Consider the following 24,473-nt stretch of genomic DNA (forward strand, 5'->3'; position numbering starts at 1 on the left):
TTCTCAAATAAAGTATTGGTCCAAGTGCAACTTATAACATTAAAAAAAGAGGAAAACCATGAAAATAATCTGTTTTACCCGAAAAGGAAATAAATCCACATAATTGCATGCATGAAGTTAAAATAAACTTAAAGGCATAAATGGATTGCATGCTGCAAAACATTTCCCACATTATGCTGCACATTTTAGCAACACAATAATGCTGGAAGTGAAAAAAGTACTTTTAGTGAAGATACGATGTAGTATTTTCAGTTATATATAAAAAACCTCATTTTTACTACCTTCATTTATCAAAAAGTTTTGTTTTATGAAAAGGCAATAACTGTTCTTAAAATAAAGCTTCAGACCATATTTTGCAAATTCCGTCTATTTGTAAATTTTTAAGTTTGCAGTAGAGCTAAAAGTTTTTGTAGAAACGAAAATGCACCACTTTTTCTTCTTTAACAAGTGTTTATAAAATATAGAGATTTGGGGGGGGGGGGGGCATTGATTTATTTTGTGTACAATGAAATTAATATCAATAAAACATAGATTTAGCAGCAGTTAACTATTTTTATGTAAAAGGCTTTTATATTTATTTACTTGTCGCTTTTCATAGCCTAAAACATTATTTTTGTTGCTGAAAAACTTTAGAAAAGGAACAGATTTCGTATGTAGGCTGATTTCTACAACGTACATACAGAATCAATTGCTTTACTTTTCTAAATTGTTCTTCAGCTGTAAAAGCAGCGATTTCGGCTATGAAAAGAGAACGATACGTTTTGCATAAAAATTGATAACTATTTATTTTATGGTTTACTGCTGTTAATTTTACTGTACAAATCATTTATAAAACCGTATGCTACTGCTGTTTTTGTGGTGCAATTCAGCTGATTTCGCAGCATAATACTGCTAACTTTACAGTTTGATACTGTTAATTTGGCAGGGCAATTCCGTTAAAAAACAGTATATTACTGTTAATTTTACATATTATCTCTGTTAAATTTACAAGTCAAGTCATTCCTTAAACAGTAGATTACTGCTAGGTTTACAGTTTGACACTGTAAGTTTTACAGGACAGTTCCATTAAAAAACAGTATATTACTGCTAATTTTACAGTTAATCATTGTTAATTTCACAGGGCAATTCCATTGAAAGACAGTATATTACTGCTAATTTTACAGTTTAGCGCTGTAAATTTCACAATAAAAGTCTGTTATAAGACAGTATATTACTGCAAATTTGACAGTTTAGAACTGTAAATTTTAGTTTTTCTTTGGAATGTGAGCTGCCAGTATTATACTGTAAAAACAACAGTTTATTTTTTGCAGTGTACGTCCGTCTTCCAACCTTTGGATCAAGGTGTCATAAAAAACTTCAAAGTTTTACCGACAATTAATTTTAAAGCACATCGTTTCAGTTTTAGATGGAGGAAAATGTAGTGCAAGCTCGGTAAAAATCGATGTGTTACAGGCATCTTCATGGATAAATGCAGCGTGGCAAAAAGTCAAGGCGACTACAATTACCAGCTGTTTTCTAAAAGCTGGTTTCAAAAAAGATCTACCTGTTGCTGAAGAAGGAACAGTAAATGACGAAGAACCCGTTAATGATTTAATAAAATTAATACGCCTCAGTGGTGAAAATGTTTTAATTGGCAATGAATTTGCTGACATTGATGGTAATGTTGAATGTGAAATAAATTCCTTAGAAATGGAGGAGATAGTTGAAAGCATAACACATAACGAAACTGAAAGTGAAGGAGAAGAAGACGATCCTCAGATAGTGGTGGAAGTATCTTCTGAAGAAACGAAAATTAGAAGCTTACGTGATGCTCAAATATACATTGATGAACTAAGACATTTTTACACCAAAAGAAATGATGAAATAGGGGTAAAATTAACACAAGAACTTAAAATTCATCATGAAGATATGATGAGCAAAAACTACTCAAAACAAACTTCAATTACATCTTTTTTTACGAAAATGACACAGGTATGTTTTTGTACTTTCTTTGTGTATTTTAAAGTAGTTTATTTCTTGAAAACCTTAAATTAAAGCATATGTAACACTTATTACATTTCGTTACTTTTCTGTAATTACAAGCATATAACTTTTGATCTCAGAATAAGTTTTCTTTTAAGAAGTGTCATTAATTATTTTGTAATAAGTAGATTATTTAAAAACTTGTTTTTTATTTTTTTACGTGTCCCTCGGGAAAGCGGACACCCCTTTAAACCGGACAATATTTATGTCCCCGTAGGTGTCCGTAATAGAGAGGTTTTACTGTATACTCTTGATACTGTCCTAACTCGACTCATTTTATTGATTATTTTAGTAATTTATTTGTTAACATCATTTAGATTGCTCCTTCATGCCATGTAAAACTATCAAAAAAGAAAAAAAAATGTGGTTTGACACCTAGCTTAGGATTTTTGTAAAATTTTGCGTCTTTGCTTTTTCTATAATTTTAGAAAGCATATAAAATATTATTGAATAATCTCAATCAGTTTAGGTTCCACAAAAAATGCACAACAGTAAAGTTTTAAAAACTGGAAGAAAAAACTCTGGTATGAAACAATTTTGATTTAGATCTCCCGATTTGTGGAAAAGATCACATTGACTGCTTGTGTATACAATGCTTAAAGTAGTTGCAGAACTATTTTGGTCAAATGATTTTACGTTGCAGAACATCGTCAAGCATTCTGCTTTGGGGCCCATCACTAACATCCACATGACTTCAGAATGCTAAAGGAACTTTTTCAAAGAAGGATAGGCAGAGCCGGAAGTCAATAGAAATTTTAAGCATCATAAATGTTGCTTGTTTTAAACAGGGTTTACACTTTAAAGTGAGTTATGCTCCCATAGACTTAACATTATACTAACCAAATTCTTCTGATTCCCTCGCTAAATCCGGATCCTCGTTAAATCAGTGCTTGCTATTAGAGAGTTCAACTGTAACAACATAAGGTAATGAACAAATATTTTCCTAAGACATCACACATACGTATGTGATTTATCAGTTAAGATCCAAATTTTTGTTCATTAACCTTTCAAATTGTTATTTTTGATTGAATATATGAAGTCACATGCAGGACAAAAGGTTCATTTTTCCTTAGAATGGCCCTTCTGTATCAGCAATATAATCTAAACACAGAAAAAACATTAAAGTATTTAAGGTGCAAATAAATTTTTCTTTCTTTTTTTTCTTAATTTCAGAGTTCTTATTGTGTCAGATGTGTCTCTAATCTGTCACAAATCTTTTAGCTTTGAAATGTGGTAGGAGTGGGGCATGTATAATTTTTCCTACAAATAGTAGTATACATTTCTTTAATCTATAAATGTGGGTCAAAATGTGATTTTGCCGACTGGGCCAAAGTTAGCCAATCCACCCCCGATTCCAATATAATGTCCAAAATTAAGTTTCAACTATTTTTTTGTTTTCTGTTATATAACTAGCTTTTAAAAGTTTTATGTTTCTAAAGGGGAAAAAAAAGATACTATTGAAAATAGTTATTTGACAGTAAAAAAGTCAGAGAAATTATACAGGACATACACAAAAGATAGACAGTATGAATCATAGTGTTTTTTTGAAAAAGTTGTCAAAGCATAAAACCTATATAACACCAAATTAAGAGGAGAAACTAGCATTTTGAAAAAAAAAAAAAAAATCAAACAAAGCAGATGCAAATCATGGTGTCTAATTTAAGAAATAATTGATTTCTGTCAGATATTTTCAATGTTTAATTTTAAAGTTATGTGTAATTTACATAGAATATTGTAACATAATATTAAAAAAAAGAACTGCAATTAATACTGTATGTGTTACTCAGTAAGTTTTTTCTTGTAACATTCTTCTTAAGAATGAAGCTAGTTTGTAAAAGTATTTTTTTAAAGTAACTAAATAACATACAACACCTTGTACAATTTATAGCAACCAATATTATTTGGACAACAAAGGTTGTTATAACTGTACTTGTTGACTTGTAAAGGTTGTGTTGACTGTACTTGTAAGTTCAATTAAAGATTAATCTATAGATACAGTTGTTAAAATCAACAAAAAGGTAATGAAAGAGCACACAACCAACAGAAACACATAAGAAATAACATCAATAATTTTAAATTCAACAGAAACATTTAACTTTTAATTGTTAGAAAGGGAAAGAAAAAAATATTTACATATAAGTTTTCACTTATTTTTAGAAAGACAATTACATACTTGGCCAACCATGAAAGTTTTAATTGTTTTACTTCCTCAACAAATTCTTCCTCTAAAGTCTTTTCTTCTGTTCCATGTTTAGGGCTAGGTGCCTTTTTTGGTAATTCAGGTACAATGTACTTTAAAGGGAATATATCCTAAAAATATTTTCAAACAAAATAGACTTTTAAACAAATCATAAAGAGACTTTCATAAATATTAATGTGATGTCCTAAACACTAAAAATATATGCAACGAGAGATCAACAATAAAATAATATAAATTCAGTATAACTATATCATTGCAAATTTTTGAGGATAGTTTTCATGAATTTTTTCATGTCATACAGTGGTGGTCAAAATTATAAGGACAAAAGAAAATCCCCAGAAATTGGCTGCATTTGGTCAGAAAGGTATGCAAATTTTATGACTAGAAACTAATGGTAAAAGACACTTTTTTAGTACTTTTATTAGAAACACATAGAAATTTTATATTCATATAATAAAGTTTGAATTTATACATCCCTGTTTTATTCGGACAAAATTATAAGGACAATTAGATTTTTGTGCTCTAAAAAGCAAAATTTGCTCGTTTTTTATTCCGCACACTGCACTACATATCAATATAAATGTTCAGTAAACGATTGGGGATGTTACATTCTATATTTAGTCATGCTGTTAAATACTAAACTTAAAGAATTTGAGAAAACGAAAGTGGTTGCTTGAAAAACTTTACAACTTACTGTACGTCAAATAGCAACAAATCTGAATAGATAAAGATGGGTCATTTAGAGCTTTCTCGAACTCCCAGAAAATAAGGACCACAAAAACAAACAGGTAGGAAATCTTCTGTTTCTGTATGTCATGAAAAACATGATAATGAGAGACGAGCTCGCTCCAAAAATCAAACACCAAGACATATTAGATGAGAATACAAGTTACAATGCAGTTCTAGAACTGCTCAACATGTTTTACAAAAAAAAGAAAAAGTTTCATGGTGTGAAATTTACGTCACGACCATTTCTAAAAAAATTCATAAGAGATCAAGGATTGAGCGTTGCCAAAAATACATGCTTATGGGTAAAAAGTGTGACAATATAATCTTTTTTGATGCGAAAAAGTTTAATAAAGATGGACTAGATGGTTTTTTTCTGCCTCTGGTACGATCTCTGTGAAGGGAAAAAAAATCTCAATGCATATATTTGGAGGCGGCTCAGTAATGGTCTGTGGAAGTTTTGCTACGGACGGAAACTATATCAATATTTTTTGTGCATGGCAAAATGAATTTTGAGTGATGTTGATGCGCTGAGCAGTATTTTTTAAAACCAAAAACACCGTTAATTACTATTTTAAACAATTTGTACCAGCAGGATAATGCCTAATTGCATGTTTCTTAAGCCTCAAAATCATTGTTTAATGCTTATTCTGTGAAATTGCTGTACTGGCTCGACAAAAGGCTTGATCTAAGTTTAATGGCAACTTTGTCAGGCATTTGGCATCTGAAGTATGAAAAAATGGCATTCAATGTTGAAACAAGCAAGAATTATTTTCTCCATAAAAAAAGCCAGGGTAAAATTTTTCAAGAGCATTCTTCAACTTCCGTAACATCAAGACTGATGATGGTAACTGAAAAAAAGGGGGGAAATTATTGATTACTAGGGTTTTTCAGGTCAAAATGCTCGTTGTCCCATTAATTTTGTCCAGCTTTAACCGTAACTTTTTTTATTAATCACGGCAAAACATTTATATTTTATATATTTTCAAATATTCTGTTTCCACAACGATTTCTAGCATAAAAAGGCACTTTGTGTATAAATTGCACTAAATTATTCCAGAAATAACTTTTTTCTGTACAATTTTCTGCTGTCCTTATAATTCTGAACACTACTGCACATTAGGGCAGGTCGAAAAACACTTTTTTTCTTCTCAATTTCTAATAGTGCGGAAAATTTGCACATTGGTATCCTAATAACGGGAAAACTAATTAAAAAAATTATAAATAATTTTTGAAAAAGCCCTCAAGTTGAGGGGGAAAAAAAAATTGGCATTTTTTTAAAAATGTAATTTTTTTTCAAAAAATAATTTACTTTTTTCTAACAATATAAAAAATGCACTTTGAAGTTACCCAAATGTATAGAAAAAACTTGTGGGCACATTGTCGATCATTTGATTTCGTTCAGAAAGCCTTAAAATACCATTTTTAAAGTAAAAGTCATATAAAACTCTTAAGCTGACATAAAGCAATAAAAATATAATATTAAGCATCCCTTCTAATGTTTTACATACATTTTTCCTATGCTGAAATGACTCGGGACTCACCATGTGCAGGCCCTTCATTTTAAATTTTCCAGGGGGGGGGTCTAAGAGTGCAAATTCAATAGAAGTTTCAACGGAAAACAGCAAAAATCACACCCACCCAAATGTAAATACATTTATTTCTCAAAGCTGTGGTGGGGGGCAATAAACCACCTCTGACCCTCTAATTGACAGGCATAATCATGTGGCGTTGGCAGCAAATCGAGTCCCACTCAACACCCTACACAATCAACCAACCAATTTGGATGTCATTCATTTTGACATCCAAAGTTGAACATCCAAGCTGAAGTTTTTTAAATTCTAAATTTGTATCAAAAGTTCTAGATTTGAGTGTTATTTACTATGAAAACCTTCTCGGTTTTCACGCTTTGCGATATTTTCCTTCAGCCTCTGTCACAAGTTTTGCTCATCTCTCTGCCGATTGAGTGTGGTATCAAATATTCAAGTTTTGGCAGGGCTTTGGCTTTCAATGAATATTATAAATCCATTTAATACTTTGTTTATTTTTCCATTAGGTTAGAATTAGTGATGTTTCGGATATCCAAATCCGTATCCGCAAATATCCGAGGGAAAATAAAGATCTGTATCCGTTACTTTTTTGAGGAATCTTTTCTATTCTAAAAGTTCTTAAATATTTGAATAAAAGACTTAAATTCCGTTTCAGTTACGTTTCATTCCCTATTTAAACTATAAGGTATCATTTCTGAGGCCAATTTGTACCCCTCGTCACAAAAAAGAAGGGATAATAAGTTTTAAAAATGTGTCTATGTGTGTCTATTTGTGGAATCGTAGTTCCTAAAGAGATAAACTGATTTTGATAGTTCTTCTTTTCATTCAAAAACTGACTTGATCGAAAGTGTGCTTAGACTAACCTCGTTTTGTAGAACTTTAATTACCGGAGAGATTAATTAAAAGCCGATTTAACGTTTTTCACAATTATGGTAGTCAAAACTTACTCGTATGTTAAAAACATTGAAGCTAATTGAAAGAAAAAATTTTCTGCTTTTTATTTTATTTGGAACTTCCAAGTTATGTACAATAGGAGCTATATCTTGTTAAGTAAATTCTAAATGCAATTCTAAGCCTATAAACACGTGATTGGTAGCGATTTCATAGTCGGAAAACAAGACAAAAGAACTCGATGATTCATTTCTATCTGCTGTCAGTTCATCTTCAAATGAGGTCAGCCCTTGGGGACATTTTTTTTTTTGAGCAATCACGATTGATTATTGTTCTCACTTGACCGTCTTTGAGGTTGGTTCCTTTTTCAATTTGGACCAGGGGCCTCAGCAGCACCACGCCCACCGGCTCCTGTGGTCCTGAGAACTGTCACCCGGAATTCGTTTCTTTTGGATGATGGCGTTTCTGTCCTACACACAAGCGCACTCACACACATGCCCCCACATATTGTGTGTAAGTGCATACACACAAGCCCCCCCCCACACACACGACCATACACACGTAACGGCCTAAGAGGAGGGGCAAGCTTGGTGCGACAGGAGCTGTTTTTAGAAACAATAACCCCAAAGTGTAGAGTCCAGTTGCAACTACAAAATTGAACCTGAATTCAAAATTTCAGAATTAAAATCATTATTATTTTTTAAATTTAATATTGGTTTTTGTTATGTATTTGGGGTTTGTGTTATTCTTCATTTTGGTTTTTCTAGGCATCCTTCCAAAAAAGTGATACTAAATTCTCTATTTACTAGGACTCGACCGATGCATCGGCGCCGATGGTTCAACAATTTAGCCATCGGCATCGGCATGGGCTGCCGATGCTAACTTGCAGGAAACATCGGCCCATCGGCCTTAAAAACATCGAAAAGCAGATGGAATTGGCCGATGTTTTTGAAAAAATAAAAGGACCTTTGTTGTTTTACTTTTTAATACAAAGTAAAGGGAGTTATTGTTTTCAAACAAAATTGTTTACTTAAATTTCAGTATGAATTTCTATTTTAGTCACCCCTGAAAGAGTTTTTAATACTGCATTCAGGTACCAAACAAGTTAATTATTGCGCTGTTTCTTGCGGCTGGGATGTACGTATATATCTCTTATAAGTCACAACTCAAAAATGGTAAGTTGTAGAAGGCTAAATTTTTGCATGTGGGATATGCGCACGTTACAGTTGTGCACTTCCCTTTTTGTTTTCGATCGGGTGTTCTAAAAAGCCTATTAACTGATTTTTTGTGGCTATTAATTACTTATTTCAATGCAAAACTAATATAGCGTCTCAGACTGACGATCATTTGGTGATATATTGCAGAATTGGAGACCATGGAAACAAATATGAGAAGGCGAAACCAGTTTTGTTTCCTTTTGTTAGATTCCCGTTGAACAGACGGTAATTTTTCATTTTTCGATGTTTGTAATATGAACCACAGTAATGCAGTATTTTCTGTATCGCTTCGGCGGAGCTACAAGTTTGGGGCCCGTCGAAATACATTTTGGGGCCCAATTTCTCTATCACAGAAGTTGTAAAACATTTATCATAAGCATTTTTGTAACTCCTATGGTGCCCCTATGGTTATGGGGCCTCTCGCGCAATTGCAACATTTGCTATATTTTAAATCTGCCACTGCACGTCAAAACAAACTCGGGTGCAACTTTTCAAAGGGTTTTTTTGCTCAATGTTTATGATTATTTTGAACTCTATTTTTTACGACTATTTTTTGTATTTCCGAGAACACTTGCGTGCCCCTCTTCCCACTACCTCAATTTCTGAAATTAAATTCTAGTTGTAGTCCTAAGTTGTTTAAAACTAACACCATTCATAAAATTAGAGATTTTTTTTCAAGCTTTATCTATTGTTTAGGAAGAATTTAGAGCATTAATGTAAGAAATTGATTAAAGACGTTTTGAATGGTGACCTAATTCGGAAAACAAAGGGACTTATGAATTTTTTCTTCGGAAATGCTGGAGTAGATTCAGAAACTCTTCCGAGGCGTTGGTGGTAACGGTTCTGTACTAAAAAAAATTAAACCGAAGTTGGGGCCGAAGTTTAACGTTGTGAGTTACTCCAAAATCAGAGGGTGACACCTCTAACCCACCCTCGTCGTTTCAAGCTTTCTTAAATATTTAGCGATTATTTATTTTGGTCAAGAAATGTCATTTTGTGTATTTCTTATACTTGTTTCACCTATATTTTGTAAATCGCCATCTTTTTTGCATCATTAGTAGCGATCGATTTTTTTTTTCTGTTGTAAGTAACTACTTTTATGTATTTATATAAAATCAATGAATAAGTTATTTTCGTTTTCATCATATGTTTAATAATATGTTATAGAAAAGTTTCAAGGATTTTCTATTATGCAATTTATTAAATTTCAAAAAATTATTGTTAAATTGAAGACTTTAATTTGAACTTGTTTGTAGTGCTTCATAGAAGATTAAACGATCAAATTGTTCAATATTACGTGTACAAACATCAGATCAAGTAATATATGTATTCAGTTATTAACTTGGTGTAAATATTGAGTTTGTTTATTGTAGCTACGTTTTAAGAACCTCGCTCTTTTCATGGCTATTTCTTTTTTCCGCAAAATTTATGTCAGTTATACATTTTATGAAAAATGCAAACTTTTCTATTCATAAGTATAAAAATATTCCTATTATGATTTAATATTGTAATTTATCTGTTACCTTTTTTGTTTAATTTGATAACTAAAAAATGTCTACGTGCAATCTTTCCACTTTAATTGCGTAATTTGTTAACGGTTTCATAGTATTAGTCTTAATTTTTTAAAATGATTAAACAATATAATTTAATGTTTTTTAACTATGTTTAGTTTACCTAAATCCATACATTATTACAATGTTACTGAAATCTTAGTTATTTGTTCAATTTAAAAAAAATCAATTGGTTATTAAACAGTCTCTTTGTTTTCTTACTTTTTTTTTTGGCTGTTGTTCTTTGTCTTCCATCATACAGCAGTCAAAAAAGGAGAAGCATAACTACACCTTATACAGATTGTACGTAGTACGATCAAAAGTTTGGGGACAAGCTGTATAAAACCTTACCTAGAATAGTTCACATTACAGAAGCACATCCACCTTCAAAAGGTTACCTTGAGGGACTATGTACTTCTGCCAGTGTTCATATAACTTTTGGAAACTCTCCTGGAAGCCATTTTTCGCTACCTTCTATGATGCAGCTTTATCTTCTCCTGGCGGAAGATAGCGGCGTCCATGCAAATTTTTTTTTTTTTTGCTGGGAACAGGTAAAAGTCACACGGAGCTAAGTCCGACGAAACGTTATGTTATTTGTTTGCCATATCAGAGTATTGACCAATCGAACCGTGCATCCTCAACATGAAAGTTGCCTTCTTCCCCACGATGAAGTTAAAGCAGCAACGCAAGAGGCCTTACAGGAGGTTGTGAAAAATGTCTTCCAGGAGTGCTTCTAAAAGCTATACGAACATTGGCAGAAGTACATAGTCGTTCAAGGTGATTTTTTTGTAGATAGATGTGCTTCGGTAATGTGAACTATTCAGGGTAAGGTTTTATACAACTTGCACTCGAACTTTTAGATCATACTACGTACGTATGAGTTTTCAACTTACTATTTCATAACTTTTTGAGTGACGTAAGTTTACGCCCATGAAGACATCACAAGAGAATTTGCGATAATTAATTAAGGAGGCGTTCAAAATGGATATTTCGGTCATCTATATGTTCTTAGGTACATATGCATGTACATATGCGCCGAAAAAACTTGTGAAGTTTAAATTGGATGATCGTAAAATAAAAATCTAGATCGAAATCTGATTTTTTTGGGGGGGGGGGGGGGCGGAGGGATTTTAATTCCTTATTCGTAGAAAGGAAGTAAAGTGAAATGAATCAATGATCCTTTAAATCCCTGACAATCTTATGAATTTTATTTCTGTTAGATTCTTTTTTTCTTTTTTTTTGCCATCGGCCAACAGCATTGGCCATCGGCAATTGGCCATTTGGAGGAAAACAATCGGCAATCGGCCATCGGCCGTCTTTGAACAATCGGCCAACAATCGGCATTGGCCCATCGGCCAAAAAAGGCCATTAGTCGAGCCCTACTATTTACTGATTGTAAAGGTGTTCTGGGCTCTATTATTTCGTTGGTCGGGGTAAGTTGGTTGGAATGGGCCAGCGCTGCATTTATGCTAAAATAAAATGCAAAAAAATATTTCGAGCATGTCCAGAAGCAGCTTTACACTCTTGCTCCTGTATCCTACATCTAACGAGCAAGTTAAAAATAACTTTTCACATTCTATCTAAGCATTAATGCAAAGCTGACCCATTCCTTCCAACTCTCCTTCAATTTAACCGGAGATTTCTTTAAAGAGTAAATTATAGTCTTGATTATATTTTCGCCGTAGATGACATTTTTTGAAGAAACAGCCATTACCCTGACAGGAATGCCTTCCCTAGCAAATTTTACACTTGGGTAGTTGATTTGGGTAAAAAAAATTGAGGTCTGTATCCGCATCCGCGGATCTTGACATTAATGATTTGCACCCGTATCCACGAATCTACTTTTTTTACAATCCGGCACATTCCTCGTTACAATGTCTCAGGACTCACCATGTGGAGGTAGAAGTAAGTCGAGTTATCTCCCTCGTCTTCCCCCACGCAAATGCCATACCCAAGCAACCAACTAATTTGTGTGTGATTTTTGTGTTTAAGTTCTTTAAATTCCGACTTAGTATCAAATTTTTCATCTAAGTTCTTGATCTGAATGTTGTCTACTTAATAAATCATCTGGGTTTTCATGCCCGCAAACTTTTCCACCAGTCTCTGTCACAAGTTTTATACATCCCTCTACTGACTGAGTATGGCACCGAAATTTCACCGTTTCGTTGAAATTTCCATACTCCGAGCACATTTCAACAAGTGATCCAGAATTGGTTAACAATCCCAGACTCCTCAGTTATTCCCAATGGTTAACTATGCTAACTGGGTGTTAGGACTTAATATTTCCCAAATTAGTCTGACAAGCGTACAGGAAAAATTATAGTAAAGACCTAGACCTATGCTCCTGTTTGGTTTGATATTAAGATGCAGTACACCGTGAAATATGTCCCGAAGCATATACTAAAGGTCATTCAAACAGCAAGACACTTACCGAATAACATTAAAAGAAATCCTTGATCCCGTCATTCATTGAAACTCGTTCTTTTGTCAACCAGAGAATATGATGAGGCCATAATATTGGGCTACACACAGCACATTCGAGAATTAGGCTACAGGCGAATACTGAAAGTCTCAAATGAGCCGCCAGGATTCTTCAAGCATTCATTAATTTCAAGCCGCACATTATCCTGAACTTATTGATTGGCTCAAGTGTAAGCTGATACCACCACCATTGTTGTGAAATATGGCAAAAGAAGATTTTGAATTTCATTGAAAGTCAAAACCCTGCCATAGCTTGAATGTTTGATACCACACTAAATCGGTAGAGAAATGTGCAAAACTTGTGACAGAGGCTGCAAGAAACTGTTGCAAGCATGAAAACCCAGAAGGTTTTCATACTATGAAAACCCAGTAGGTTTTCATAGTAAATAACAATTGGATCAAGAACATATGACACGAAGGCTGGACTCGACTTGCTGCCATCGCTAACTGATTAGGCCCATCATTTAGGGGGCCCGGGGGTGGTTTATTGCCCCCCACCATGGCTTTGAGAAATAAATGTATTTACATTTGGGTGGGAGTGATTTTTGCTGTTTTCCGTTAAAACTTCCATTGAAATTGCACCCTTCAACCCCCCCCCCGGAAAATTTGATATAACAGGCCTACACGGTGGTGAGTCCTGAGTCATTTCAGCATAAACAGAAATGCATGTAAAACATGAAAATGGATATTCAATAGCATATTTTTATAGCTTTATGTCAGCGTAAGAAGTTTTGAAATAATATGACTAGTGACTGCAATACCGGGATACAGGTACACCTAATACCGGTATTTCGGGATATTTTTCAGTTTTGTAATACCGGTGTTTGCTGAGGTAAAATACCGGTATTTTCAGTATCAGTTGAAAATAATAAATATCTTTTAATTACCGAGTTTTCAACTTAACTTATGTAAAAACTATTTATTGTTTTTTCAAATGTACATTTCTTTTTCCATGAGACTACCAAAATCTATCTATTAATGTTAAAGTTTGGCTTCGAAATTACAAATTAATAGAATATCAATAAATAAAAGTAGCACAAAAACTACAAAATAATATTTTCATCTCTAGCTGGCGTGATAAATTGCATTTTTGTGCAACATGTTTTTACTTTTTCCATTTCCTTAATCACTCACTTGCTCTGTTGTTAAAGTTGATTTTAAGTGTAATTACGAATGCATTTGAAGCAATGAGAAGTAAAGGGAAACAAGTGCCAAAATTAAAATTTTGGCTATAACCAGTGCAAAAAACAGGGAAACGTCTCCTCTAATTTGGGGCAAGAGATGGTGCTAGTAGCTCTGGTGGGCACTGCCATACAACATGATTTAGAAAAAAAAAATCAATGAAAGCCTACCTAAGATCTGAAATTTAAACGATTTTATAAGGAACTTCAAAAGTTCACCTGCATCCCTTTGCTTCTCACTGCCTCATACGTGCTATAAAAAATTAATTACAATCATCAATTGCAGCAACAATTTGATTTTTTTTACATATTGGTCTCAACTGTCCTGAATTTTGAGATTACTCTTTTGTTAGAATAACAAATGCTCACCGGCATTACCACCCGCCTGCATGAATTCAGGAGTACCTTTAACTATAGGAAACTTCTTCATTAAAATGAGTTCCAGGCTTATTAAGACAATTCAATCTCATCAAAAACAACCCTGTTGTAAAAATTTCCCCGCCAAGAAAACCTTTCACTTTTCCGCACAAAAAAGAAGGCCTTCACACATCCTAAACCCAAAAACCATCAGTCTTAAAAAGTTATGATATCTAGTTTGCCCGCCAAGTATATGCCAAACTATCATCCTCCCTCTTCTCCTCTTTCATCACACCCACTTCCATTAGAACCTCCTCCCACCTTCAACTCCTCAGAAATATGGATAGATCCTTTAAATTGTTTATCTTTTTTGGCGAGAAGATTTTTACTCACCAAGCAACCACTTCATTTTGAAAAGCTTTCAATAAACAATTTGTGAAAGATCCATTTTTGTTTATCACAATTTTGTGAAGGGTCCGTTTTGGTTGATCGGGATTATGTGAAAGGTCCATTTTGGTTGATCCGGAGTTTGTGAAAGGTCCATTTTGTTTGATTAGATTTTTGTGAAGGGTCCGTTAACGGACCCGAATTTCCTCTAGCCAGACCCCTGAATCCTGTTTGATAGAAAAACTATTCACTTTGTGAAAATCACCAAGCAGAATTTTTCTTACATTCCCATTAGAAAATGGCTGGGTAGCTGCATGTTTTTGGGCTAAACACTTTGGGATGGACACTCACATGCGCTAAATTTTTCAGTGCTGTAGTGGTTTGAGGCTGGCCAGCAATTTTTGTTTTAAGTGCAGTACCTGAAGTTTTAAAGTTTGAAACCCAAACATGAATTTTTTCTTTCTGGAATAGAATCATGTTGGCTAAATTCAAACCATAAGCGAAATTCTTTCTGAGTAGTAACCACAAAACCACCATTATGAACATACTACTCCTCAGCATATGCCAATCCTTACTGCATCATGCCATTGCTAGCACGGCAATCTATCGACACCACTTCCACAATTGTCTTCCCATCACAGCTCACACAGCACTTTCTCCAAGTATGGGAAGTTGATTTGCCACACCCTGTTTATTCATTATCCTTTTCTAATGTGCCTTTGATTTTTCAAAGCTCCCTTGTTCCTTCCTATATAATAATATATTGCTTTTGAGGAAAGCAAGTTTTCGGAGGGGCTATATTACAACAACAAGACAACTGGGAAGGGGGAGAAGATAAATTTATGAAAATACTGAAGAGTGTCAAGAATTGTTATGTGCTTATAACCTTTGAACACTTACTTTGGAATGTCAAGCACAGTATTATTGTAAAGGGACAAATGCATTTGAAAATGGTGTTTCAGTTCTTGCTTTTTAAACAGAGAACATCATCTTTAATAGGGTAAGAATGGAGAGGTGGAAAATACTTATAACATCTTTCAACTTATAACTAAGAATTTCAACTAATAATATCTATAAGGGCTATTCAGAAATTAAGGAATGTTTTAAAATTAAAAAAAAACATAAGTACAAGGAAAAGAAAAAACCATATACAGCGAAGCACCATTTTTACGTTTTTGAAGGGACTGTATGAAAAAAGCGTACAAATGAAAAAATGTGTAATAGGTATAGTTTAATGTGTATTAGACTCTGCAGGGACCAATTTAAAAAACGTATGATTGATAATAACATATAAAAGATAAATGTATAAATGGTGCTTCATTGTACATCTGAAAAGGCCACTAAAATTTTTTTCTACATAGTCACCGTACAAATTGAAGCACTTATTGTACACTGCTAGAACCATAGGTGCCATATGTGTCGAGCGGTTTGAAGGCGAGGGTGTTTCGTATTTCATTGAAGACTAATGATGTAAGCACACAGATGTTTTATTACTGGACGGAGTTACAGCAACAGACAAGTACACGGAAGCCCGAAAACAGAACAACAGAATAGCCACGCACTCAGATAGCCTTAGCATACATCAACACAGAGCGGGGCGCCGTCTAGCGGCCAAAGCTCCCGCGACATCCCCCCCCCCGACGAAGTTTGGAAAAAGGGATTTAAAGATCTAAACGTTCTGGTGGTTTGACAACCCTACCAGAACGAGTTTGTTTATGGGTAATAGTCTTGGGTGTAGGACAGTCCTGAATTTGAGGAGTCTCCGGAAACACAGTTTCTAGCGCCTCTGGTGCAGCCTCGGTAACATTGATTGTTTCCTCGGTCTCTTCTGGTTCGGGCATCGGAATTAGGTGTTGGCGATTTCGACGAATTTCACCTCTGGGAGTCAGGACGTTGTAGGACCTTGGTGCCTTTGCCGGAGAAGCAATGATTCCCGCTGTTTTGGAGTCTGGAATCCAAACTTTCTCACCTGCGCTTAGAGGACGCAATTCATAAGCAGCATGTTTTCGATCAAAGGCCGCTTTTTCTTTTTCTTTACGAGAAATGTCTTTTTGTAAATGTTCTTTCCCGTTTGGCCATTTTGGACATAATTGTTTAGGGTGAACTGGAAGTCGAGTTCGGAGAGATCGTCCCATACATAGTTGAGCAGGGCTATATCCCGTTGGCCCCGATGTGTTACGATAGGTTAGTAGAGCAATGTTGAAATCTGAAGACTTTTCAAGTAAGTTTTTCATCGTCTGTACCATTCGCTCTGCTTCGCCGTTTGCCTGTGGATAGCGGGGACTACTACTTGTTTCATGCTTAAAGCTGTAGTCAGCAGCAAATGATTTAAATTCTGATGATGAATACTGTGGACCGTTGTCGCTAATCATACGGTCAGGTATGCTATGTCTGGCGAATATGGGTTTGATACTGTCTATGGTTGCTGAAGAAGTCAAGCATCGTAATTCACAAACTTCTGGGTATCTTGAGTAATAGTCTGTGACTAATAGAAAGTGTTTACCTCTAACTTCAAAAAGATCTGTAGATACCTTCTCCCAAGGTCGAGTTGGAGGAGTAGATGGAATTAAAGGTTCTTTATTTTGAATTCTTGTTTTGACACAGATCGGACAGCAAGTTACCATTTCTTTTATTTGTTGAGAGATACCTGGCCACCATACCGACTCCTTAGCTCTGGATCTACATTTGTTTATGCCTAAGTGTCCGTCATGGATTCGGCGTAATATATCTTTCTGTAATTTTTTTGGAATTACCAGCCTAGGACCTTTTAGTAGTAGTCCGTCAGAAAAACTCAGTTCGTCTTTACTCTTCCAGTATGGACCCGCTTCAAATGGCATGTTGCCGTGTTCTGGCCACCCTTCTTGGCAAAACTTGATAACCAGAGATAAAGAGCTATCCTTCAGAAGTTCTTCTTTTATTTCTTGTAATTTCTCAGAAGAAGCAGGAATGGTTTTTACAATGTAATTAATATAGGCTTGTACTTCCCTGTCCGACAGCTCATCGTGATTCATTTTATGTGTTTCAGGCGATCTTGATAATGTATCGGCAGTTGCAATTAAGTCACCTGGAACGTAAATTATATTGTAATCAAAACGCATCAATCTGATTCTGAAACGTTGAATACGCGGTGGTAGGTCTTCGATGTTCATCTTGCCTAAAAGAGGGACTAGAGGCTTATGATCAGTCTCTAACGTGAACTGAAGTCCTAGCAAGTATTGTTGAAATCGTTCTGCTGCCCAGGTCGCAGTTAAAGCTTCCTTTTCGATTTGCGAATAACGCTTTTCTGTGTCACTTAAAGATCTTGAAGCGTACGAAACTGCTCTTAACTCGTCATTGGGTTGTTTTTGGAGCAAGACACAGCCTAAACCAAAGGATGAAGCATCAGCCGATAAAGTAGTTTCATATTCTGGATGATATTTTGCTAAGCAGACTGGGGAAATAATTAATTTTTTTATTTCTTCCATTGCTTCTGATTGAGGAGTATCCCAATGAAATTCCACATTTTTATTTAAGAGTGACCTTAAAGGTTCTGTTAATGATGATAAATGAGGGATGAATCTAGCAACGTGATTTACCATTCCTAGAATTCTTCGAACACCGGATATATCACTTGGAGCACTAAGATTCTTTATTGCACTAACTTTCGCAGGATCGGGTCGAATACCATCTTTATCGATGACGTGCCCAAGAAATTTTACACTAGTGCATGAAAATACACATTTAGATAGATTAAGAGTGACTCCAGATTTGGATAATTTTATTAAAACTTTTTCCAGCCTTTCGTCGTGTTCCTTTTGATTTCTGCCAAAAACTAGCGTATCGTCGGTTTGATTGACCACTCCTGGTAGCCCTTCTAAGATTCTTTGCATGCGGTGTTGAAAATGTTCGGGAGCCGATGTAATACCGAACGGAAGACGTGTGAAACAGAATCTTCCAAATGGTGTTATGAATGTAGTAAGATCTTGGCATTCTTCTGCCAGGGGAATTTGAAAAAACCCAGAGTTCGCGTCAAGTTTCGAAAATATTTTAGCTTCTCCGAGTAGTCCTAATGACTCTTCCACAGTTGGCATTATGGTTTTTTCACGGGCTATGTATTTATTGAGTTTAGTGAAATCGACGCAGATTCTAACTTCTCTGGTTGGTTTGATAACTGGAACTAAAGCTGCGCACCATTTCGTCGGACGCATTATTCTACGAATTACCCCCATTTTCTCGAGCCTATCCAGTTCGAGTTTCACTTGTTTTCTTAAAGGCAATGGTACTCTGCGAGCAACATTAACACTAGAGGGAGTAGCATCTGAATCTAAAACTATATGATAAGTTTCCTTCATTTTACCCAGTCCGCTGAACAATTCAGGAAATTTTGATTTATAAGGTTCCTTTTCGTTGCAAGACTTTCCTACTGAACTGGCTATCTTGATAATGCCTAAAGCTTCTATAGCAGGCCAACCCAACAAGGGCTCAGAAACTGAATCCACTACAAAAAGTGTTTGTTCAGAATCTTCGTTTTCGAACTTTAAGTTTGCACAAAATTTCCCTAGTACTTTTAGTTGTGAGCCATCAGGCCCTTTCAAGATTTCATGGGCTTTACTTAACGTTTTTGGAATCCCTGGTGTTTCTGGACCTATAATTGAAACTTCTGCACCAGAATCCACTTTAAACTTTACTGAATAGTCATTATATAATATCTGAACATGGAGAGAATTTCGATTTTTACTAAATATACCCCCAACTGAATATTCCGCATGTTCTGTTCTGTCACATTCGGCAACAGAATCAATTTTTGGACGGGCTTTATAATTATTTAGCTTTTTCCTGCAAACTTTTGAAAAATGTCCTTTCTTATTGCACGAATGGCAGATAGAATTACTAGCTGGGCACATTTTCCTAACGTGTGAAGAACCGCCGCAATAGCCACAAGTTTTGTTTTCAACTTTCTGTTTAGAATTTTCAAATTTATTTGATTTCGGTTTATTTACCCATTGCTTATAATTTACATATTGCTGTTTCTTTACAAAATCAATATTAGATGACTTAACATTCAATTGAGCGAGATCATGTTGTTGAGCTTTCAGTTTCTTTTTGGCGCGCTTTTTCTATGGCGACCTCAAGAGCTAGATTTGCATCTAATTGCAAGGTTTCGGATAAACTTTTATCACGTAATCCAACCACAAAACGATGTCTGATTAATCTCGTTTTCGAATTACCAAAGTTGCAATGAGCTGCCAAAGAATATAAAGCAGTTGCAAATTGATCAACAGTTTCGTTCTCATATTGATACCGTAAATTAAATTTAGCACTTTCATATACCTCATTATATCGAATTACGAAATGAGAATCAAATTTTTCTTTTACGGTTGTATATTTATCTTGATCACCAACTGGAAGGTTGAACGACGCAAGTATTTTACGAGCTTCCCGCCCCATTGTATACAACAGCATGCGAACTTGAGTGACCTCAGATTTTTCACTAAGTCCCGATGCATACCGAAAGTCCTCGAACTCTTGAATCCATTCGGGCCATTCAGCCGAATTTTGGAAATTAAATGGTGACGGAGCTCTGATTGGAATACTATTGTTGGAATTTACTTCCATTGTGATGCAATCGAACACAAAACTAGTACTTACATTCGATGTCTTCTATTATAGAAACAAAAACTTATTTTCTTTTACTTGAATAGACTTCTGACACCATGTCGAGCGGTTTGAAGGCGAGGGTGTTTGGTATTTCATTGAAGACTAATGATGTAAGCACATAGATGTTTTATTACTGGACGGAGTTACAGCAACAGACAAGTACACAGAAGCGCAAAAACAGAACAACAGAATAGCCACGCACTCAGATAGCCTTAGCATACATCAACACAGAGCGGGGGTGCCGTCTAGCGGCCAAAGCTCCCGCGACAATATGGGTGCCTTTTTTCTCCCTAAGGTGTAAAGACAGAGCCTCAGGGTGCAATGGAGACTAGGAAATATGGTTCTAATGCCTACTGGCACCTCAAAGGATGAGGTGCTCCCCTCATCAACCCTCACGTTAATGAAAGTGCCATCAGCCCACGCAGTAGCCAATAGCAGAACCTTTTTTTCTGTTAAGGGTGCCTCACTTGCGCATGCACTAAGGCATAAGTTCAGTTCAACCATTTTAATGGCAGACATTGAAGCTGCAAAGTAGTTTTTTCGACTAAATTTTCACATTGAATAGACAACAAAATTGGATTAAATGTCAACATTTCTTGGCTTTCTGGCTTGGTTGGTTTTTAACATTTAAGGCTTTCCTACAGGCTTAGTACTTTCAGAGTTGTGTTCAAAAGTAAACGGACTACTACTTAGTGTCCAGTTTACCGATTTGAACATTGTAATGTCTGGCTGTTACTATCATGAGCAATAAATAATTTATGGTGTTACTTGCTTGTAGCCTCAGTGATCTCGCGGATTTTCCCCAAAAATGTTTACTGTTCGCAATATGATGGAATCAAACAAAATGATAAACGTAAAAATGCAATGACGTAATTAACTCTTGCAGCAGATATACTAAATGTCTTTCTTCTCAATAAAATGACTGCATATACATAGCAAATAGAGGAGCAAAGGGGAAAAAAAAGGTTTGAAAAAGAAATCTGTGTGAGTGTGTGTGAATGTCATGACTCATGATTTGAATATCGTGTTTATGTTAGTATGTTACATTGGTGTTATTGCAACAAACGAATGCAGTGTCTACGTGTTTATTTCTATTTTTTCTGAATTCTGTTACTAAAGCTTTTCATCAGGTAGAATGAATAGAGCGCTAAAAATTTGTTTTGCTTTATAATGCCAAAAAAGTTTCTGTTTAAAAAAGAAAAAAAAAGTGCTTTTAGATTTTTATGTTCAAAGAAGATATTCAAATGTCGAACCATATATATACGTATCAATAATTTACTCTTGATGAAAATATTTTTAACGTTTATGAAATGCCTGCATTTTACGAAATGATTTGATTTTTCTGTGATTGTAATGTAACTGAATATTTATGGCTGTACTTGTAAATGATCCATAAATACCTACACTCTTAATTTTTGGTATCACGCTGTAGTAAATAATATCATTTAAAACTACTGAGCAATCCAAGGGTATATATGAGAGTTAAAACTTGGATAGAGGAATTGAAGTCATGAACACTTTTAACTGCCCTAAACCAGGGCTAAGGCAGAAATACATAAAATACACCGCCAGATCAGTCATTCTAGCCCTGTATTCCTATTCCGGGCTGATGAGCGCTAAAAAGCACAAAACTGCAGTCCTCGGACGGAATGACTAAACTGGCAGTGTATTTTATGTACTTCTTAACTATGTTGGAAAGTCTGAAATGTGATCAAATGCCTGAAACGACAAGTTTTAATCAGAACTGAATTCAATCTGAAAAACGTACCAAGACTTCATATATCATAAAAATAAATAGAATACCAATGTATTCAAAAATGCACCCCACATGGAGGGAGAGGGCAAGATACACTCTAAGAAGCAGTAAAGGTGCCATTTTTCTCTCCTAGAGTGCCATGCTTCTCCCTCGATGCTCGTTGAGGGGGGGGGGGGCGCCATTTTTTCACCCAAGCTAAGGGGGAAATGTTGGCTTCCTACTGCTACAAGTGGGTGCCACTGCTGCTACAAGTGTTTCACTCCTGAACGGTGTCAAATGCAACCTATAGTTTTAACAGTGTAGAAGTGGACAAACTTTGAAATTTGTCCGTTATAGAAGCCTGCAATCTCCAGAGCATCTGCTACATTTCGAGATTTGAAATCCATGACTTTCCCTGCCTTTCCATGACTTTTGCTCGTAACTTTCCATCACTCACGGGACGTAATTTTTCAGAAAAAAAAAACATTAGTTTTTCATAAGGATATCTAAATTAGTGTTTTGTGAAAACTAAATTGCAACCAGCTGATCTATTCTTTGGACATATGTTTCTAATCATTCAAATTAAAGTGAAATATACTAGTGCAGCTACTATTATAACTAAAAAACAATTTATGCGACAATGACTAGTGATACACATAAAATAATTACAGTTTAATTTAATGAATTCACTACCAAGGACATACATTAATAGACAAAAAAATTTTGAAAATATTTTTTTGCTTAAAATTAATCATTTTTCTATAGGTAAGAATTTATAAGTGCACAAATTTACAAACTTTGCGGAAATGCATTTCTCACGGTGAAATCAGCAATGGATTAATTGGGATAAACAAGGGTTTAGTGCATATACATGGGTTAGGAGAATTACATGATTTATTTAAACTGGGCAATTTTTATTTACATAGTGTTTTATGTTAATTAGTACATTTCTATTCATAGATTGCAATAACACATAAATTGCAATGATACTATTTATTAACATAAAAGCAAAAATAGTAGCATTCAATTCACATTTATTAATAAAAGAGACCATGAAATTAAAGGTTCTCATATACAGAGCTGCAAAAAACTTCTGAGGGGTATTGGGAAAACTAGCTTTTCAGTGGGTACTATCCCACTGTGGTCTGCCCGGAAATGAGAAGGCTGATTTCTTGGCCAAGAAAGGAAATAGTATTCTCCAATGGTCTAGTGGAGCCTGGCCACTCTACTCTGCTAAATTGGAGATCAAAATAATTTACAGAAATGTGTTTTGTCATGTTGCTTCCCATGCTGCTGAGGGTAAACCCTGGAGACAACTGTGCGAGACTTGTTTAAATGCCTATTTGTACCGTTTTCACACGACGGATTCTCCAACCTGTACTTTATGTAACTCTGGACCAGAGCCCTGTCCAAGGGGAGGGTTTTAAGGGTTAAACCCCTCCCATTGAAAAAAAAAATCAGTGAATCATTAAACGATTTTCCAAAACGTATTTTAAGTTTTAATTAATTTTAGAGTTAAACTCTGATACAGTATTCACCCTCTTTAATATTTCCCCATGTTTAACAATTAACATTTTCCTCAATTGTAGGATTCCCAAGCACCTTTGCTTCTAATAAGTGCTTGAAAAAATTAACGATGGAGGAATGGCTGAAGAGTCCGGCAATGCTGTAAGCATGCAAGGGAAAATTATTTAAAAGAATATTAGACAATGATGTAGCCTAAAAAAAACTTAGGGACAGGGAAAATGGTTACTTTGCTTACTATTAGGTTTTTTTATGGTATGCCTTTAATGTTGGATGAATTAGTCATTTCACACATTAGAAAAATGTCTATGCGAAACATCATTTTTTAAAATAAAATTTTTATTTTCATTAAATTCCTGTTCAATGTTATTTGATGGAAAAACAAAAGAAAAAAAAATGAAACTAGTATTAGGTGGCATAAAAGGAATATGTGTGCCTTTTTTCCCGCTTTTACAAAATGTTCAACTGTACAAATAAGATTTCATTAAAAAAAAAAAAAACACACAAAACGTATTTAAAAAAAAAAACCTAGTTATCGAACTAAAATGAACTATTCAACACACGAAGTTAGTTTTCCTTTGACAACGTAAGTTACAAAGGGGAAAAGTTTCAACCCCTCCCTTTATGAAATCCTGGACACGGGCCTGCTCTGGACAAATCATGAACGATTGCTCCGCACTAATTTTAATTATGTTGTCGAGAGATATTGGAGAGCCTGTGGCTTAATGACCTAATGGCCTATTGACCGAGCATTTGAGAAATAAAAATTTTTTTGTAACATTATATGTTTGCATAGAGTGTGTTTTTTCAAATTGTACCAGCTTTTGTAGTGTGTTTTGATGTATCACATCATAACACTTCTATTTATTTTTCAATATCAATGAAATATATAAACATTTTGTTTTTTTACTTCAACCTGTCATTTTTCTGAAAGTCAATAAGTTCTAACTTCATCTGCATGGTCCCTTAAAACTTTGAAATCCAATATTGTTCTCCAATACTGTCCAATATTGTC

The 24,473-nt window shown here is 34.9% G+C and overlaps 1 protein-coding gene across 1 annotated transcript in view; it reads right to left on the reverse strand.

Annotated features, from left to right (window-relative positions):
- LOC129219203 (tripeptidyl-peptidase 2-like) overlaps window positions 1-24,473 on the reverse strand; it is a 299,058-nt gene that overhangs the window by 50,898 nt on the left and 223,687 nt on the right. The window contains exon 25 of the mRNA XM_054853529.1: window positions 4,196-4,332. Within this exon, the coding sequence (XP_054709504.1) occupies window positions 4,196-4,332 (137 nt within the window). The remainder of the gene's footprint in view (window positions 1-4,195; window positions 4,333-24,473) is intronic.

The sequence above is a fragment of the Uloborus diversus genome, chromosome 3 (assembly GCF_026930045.1).
Source record: "Uloborus diversus isolate 005 chromosome 3, Udiv.v.3.1, whole genome shotgun sequence".
Lineage (NCBI taxonomy): Eukaryota > Metazoa > Arthropoda > Arachnida > Araneae > Uloboridae > Uloborus > Uloborus diversus.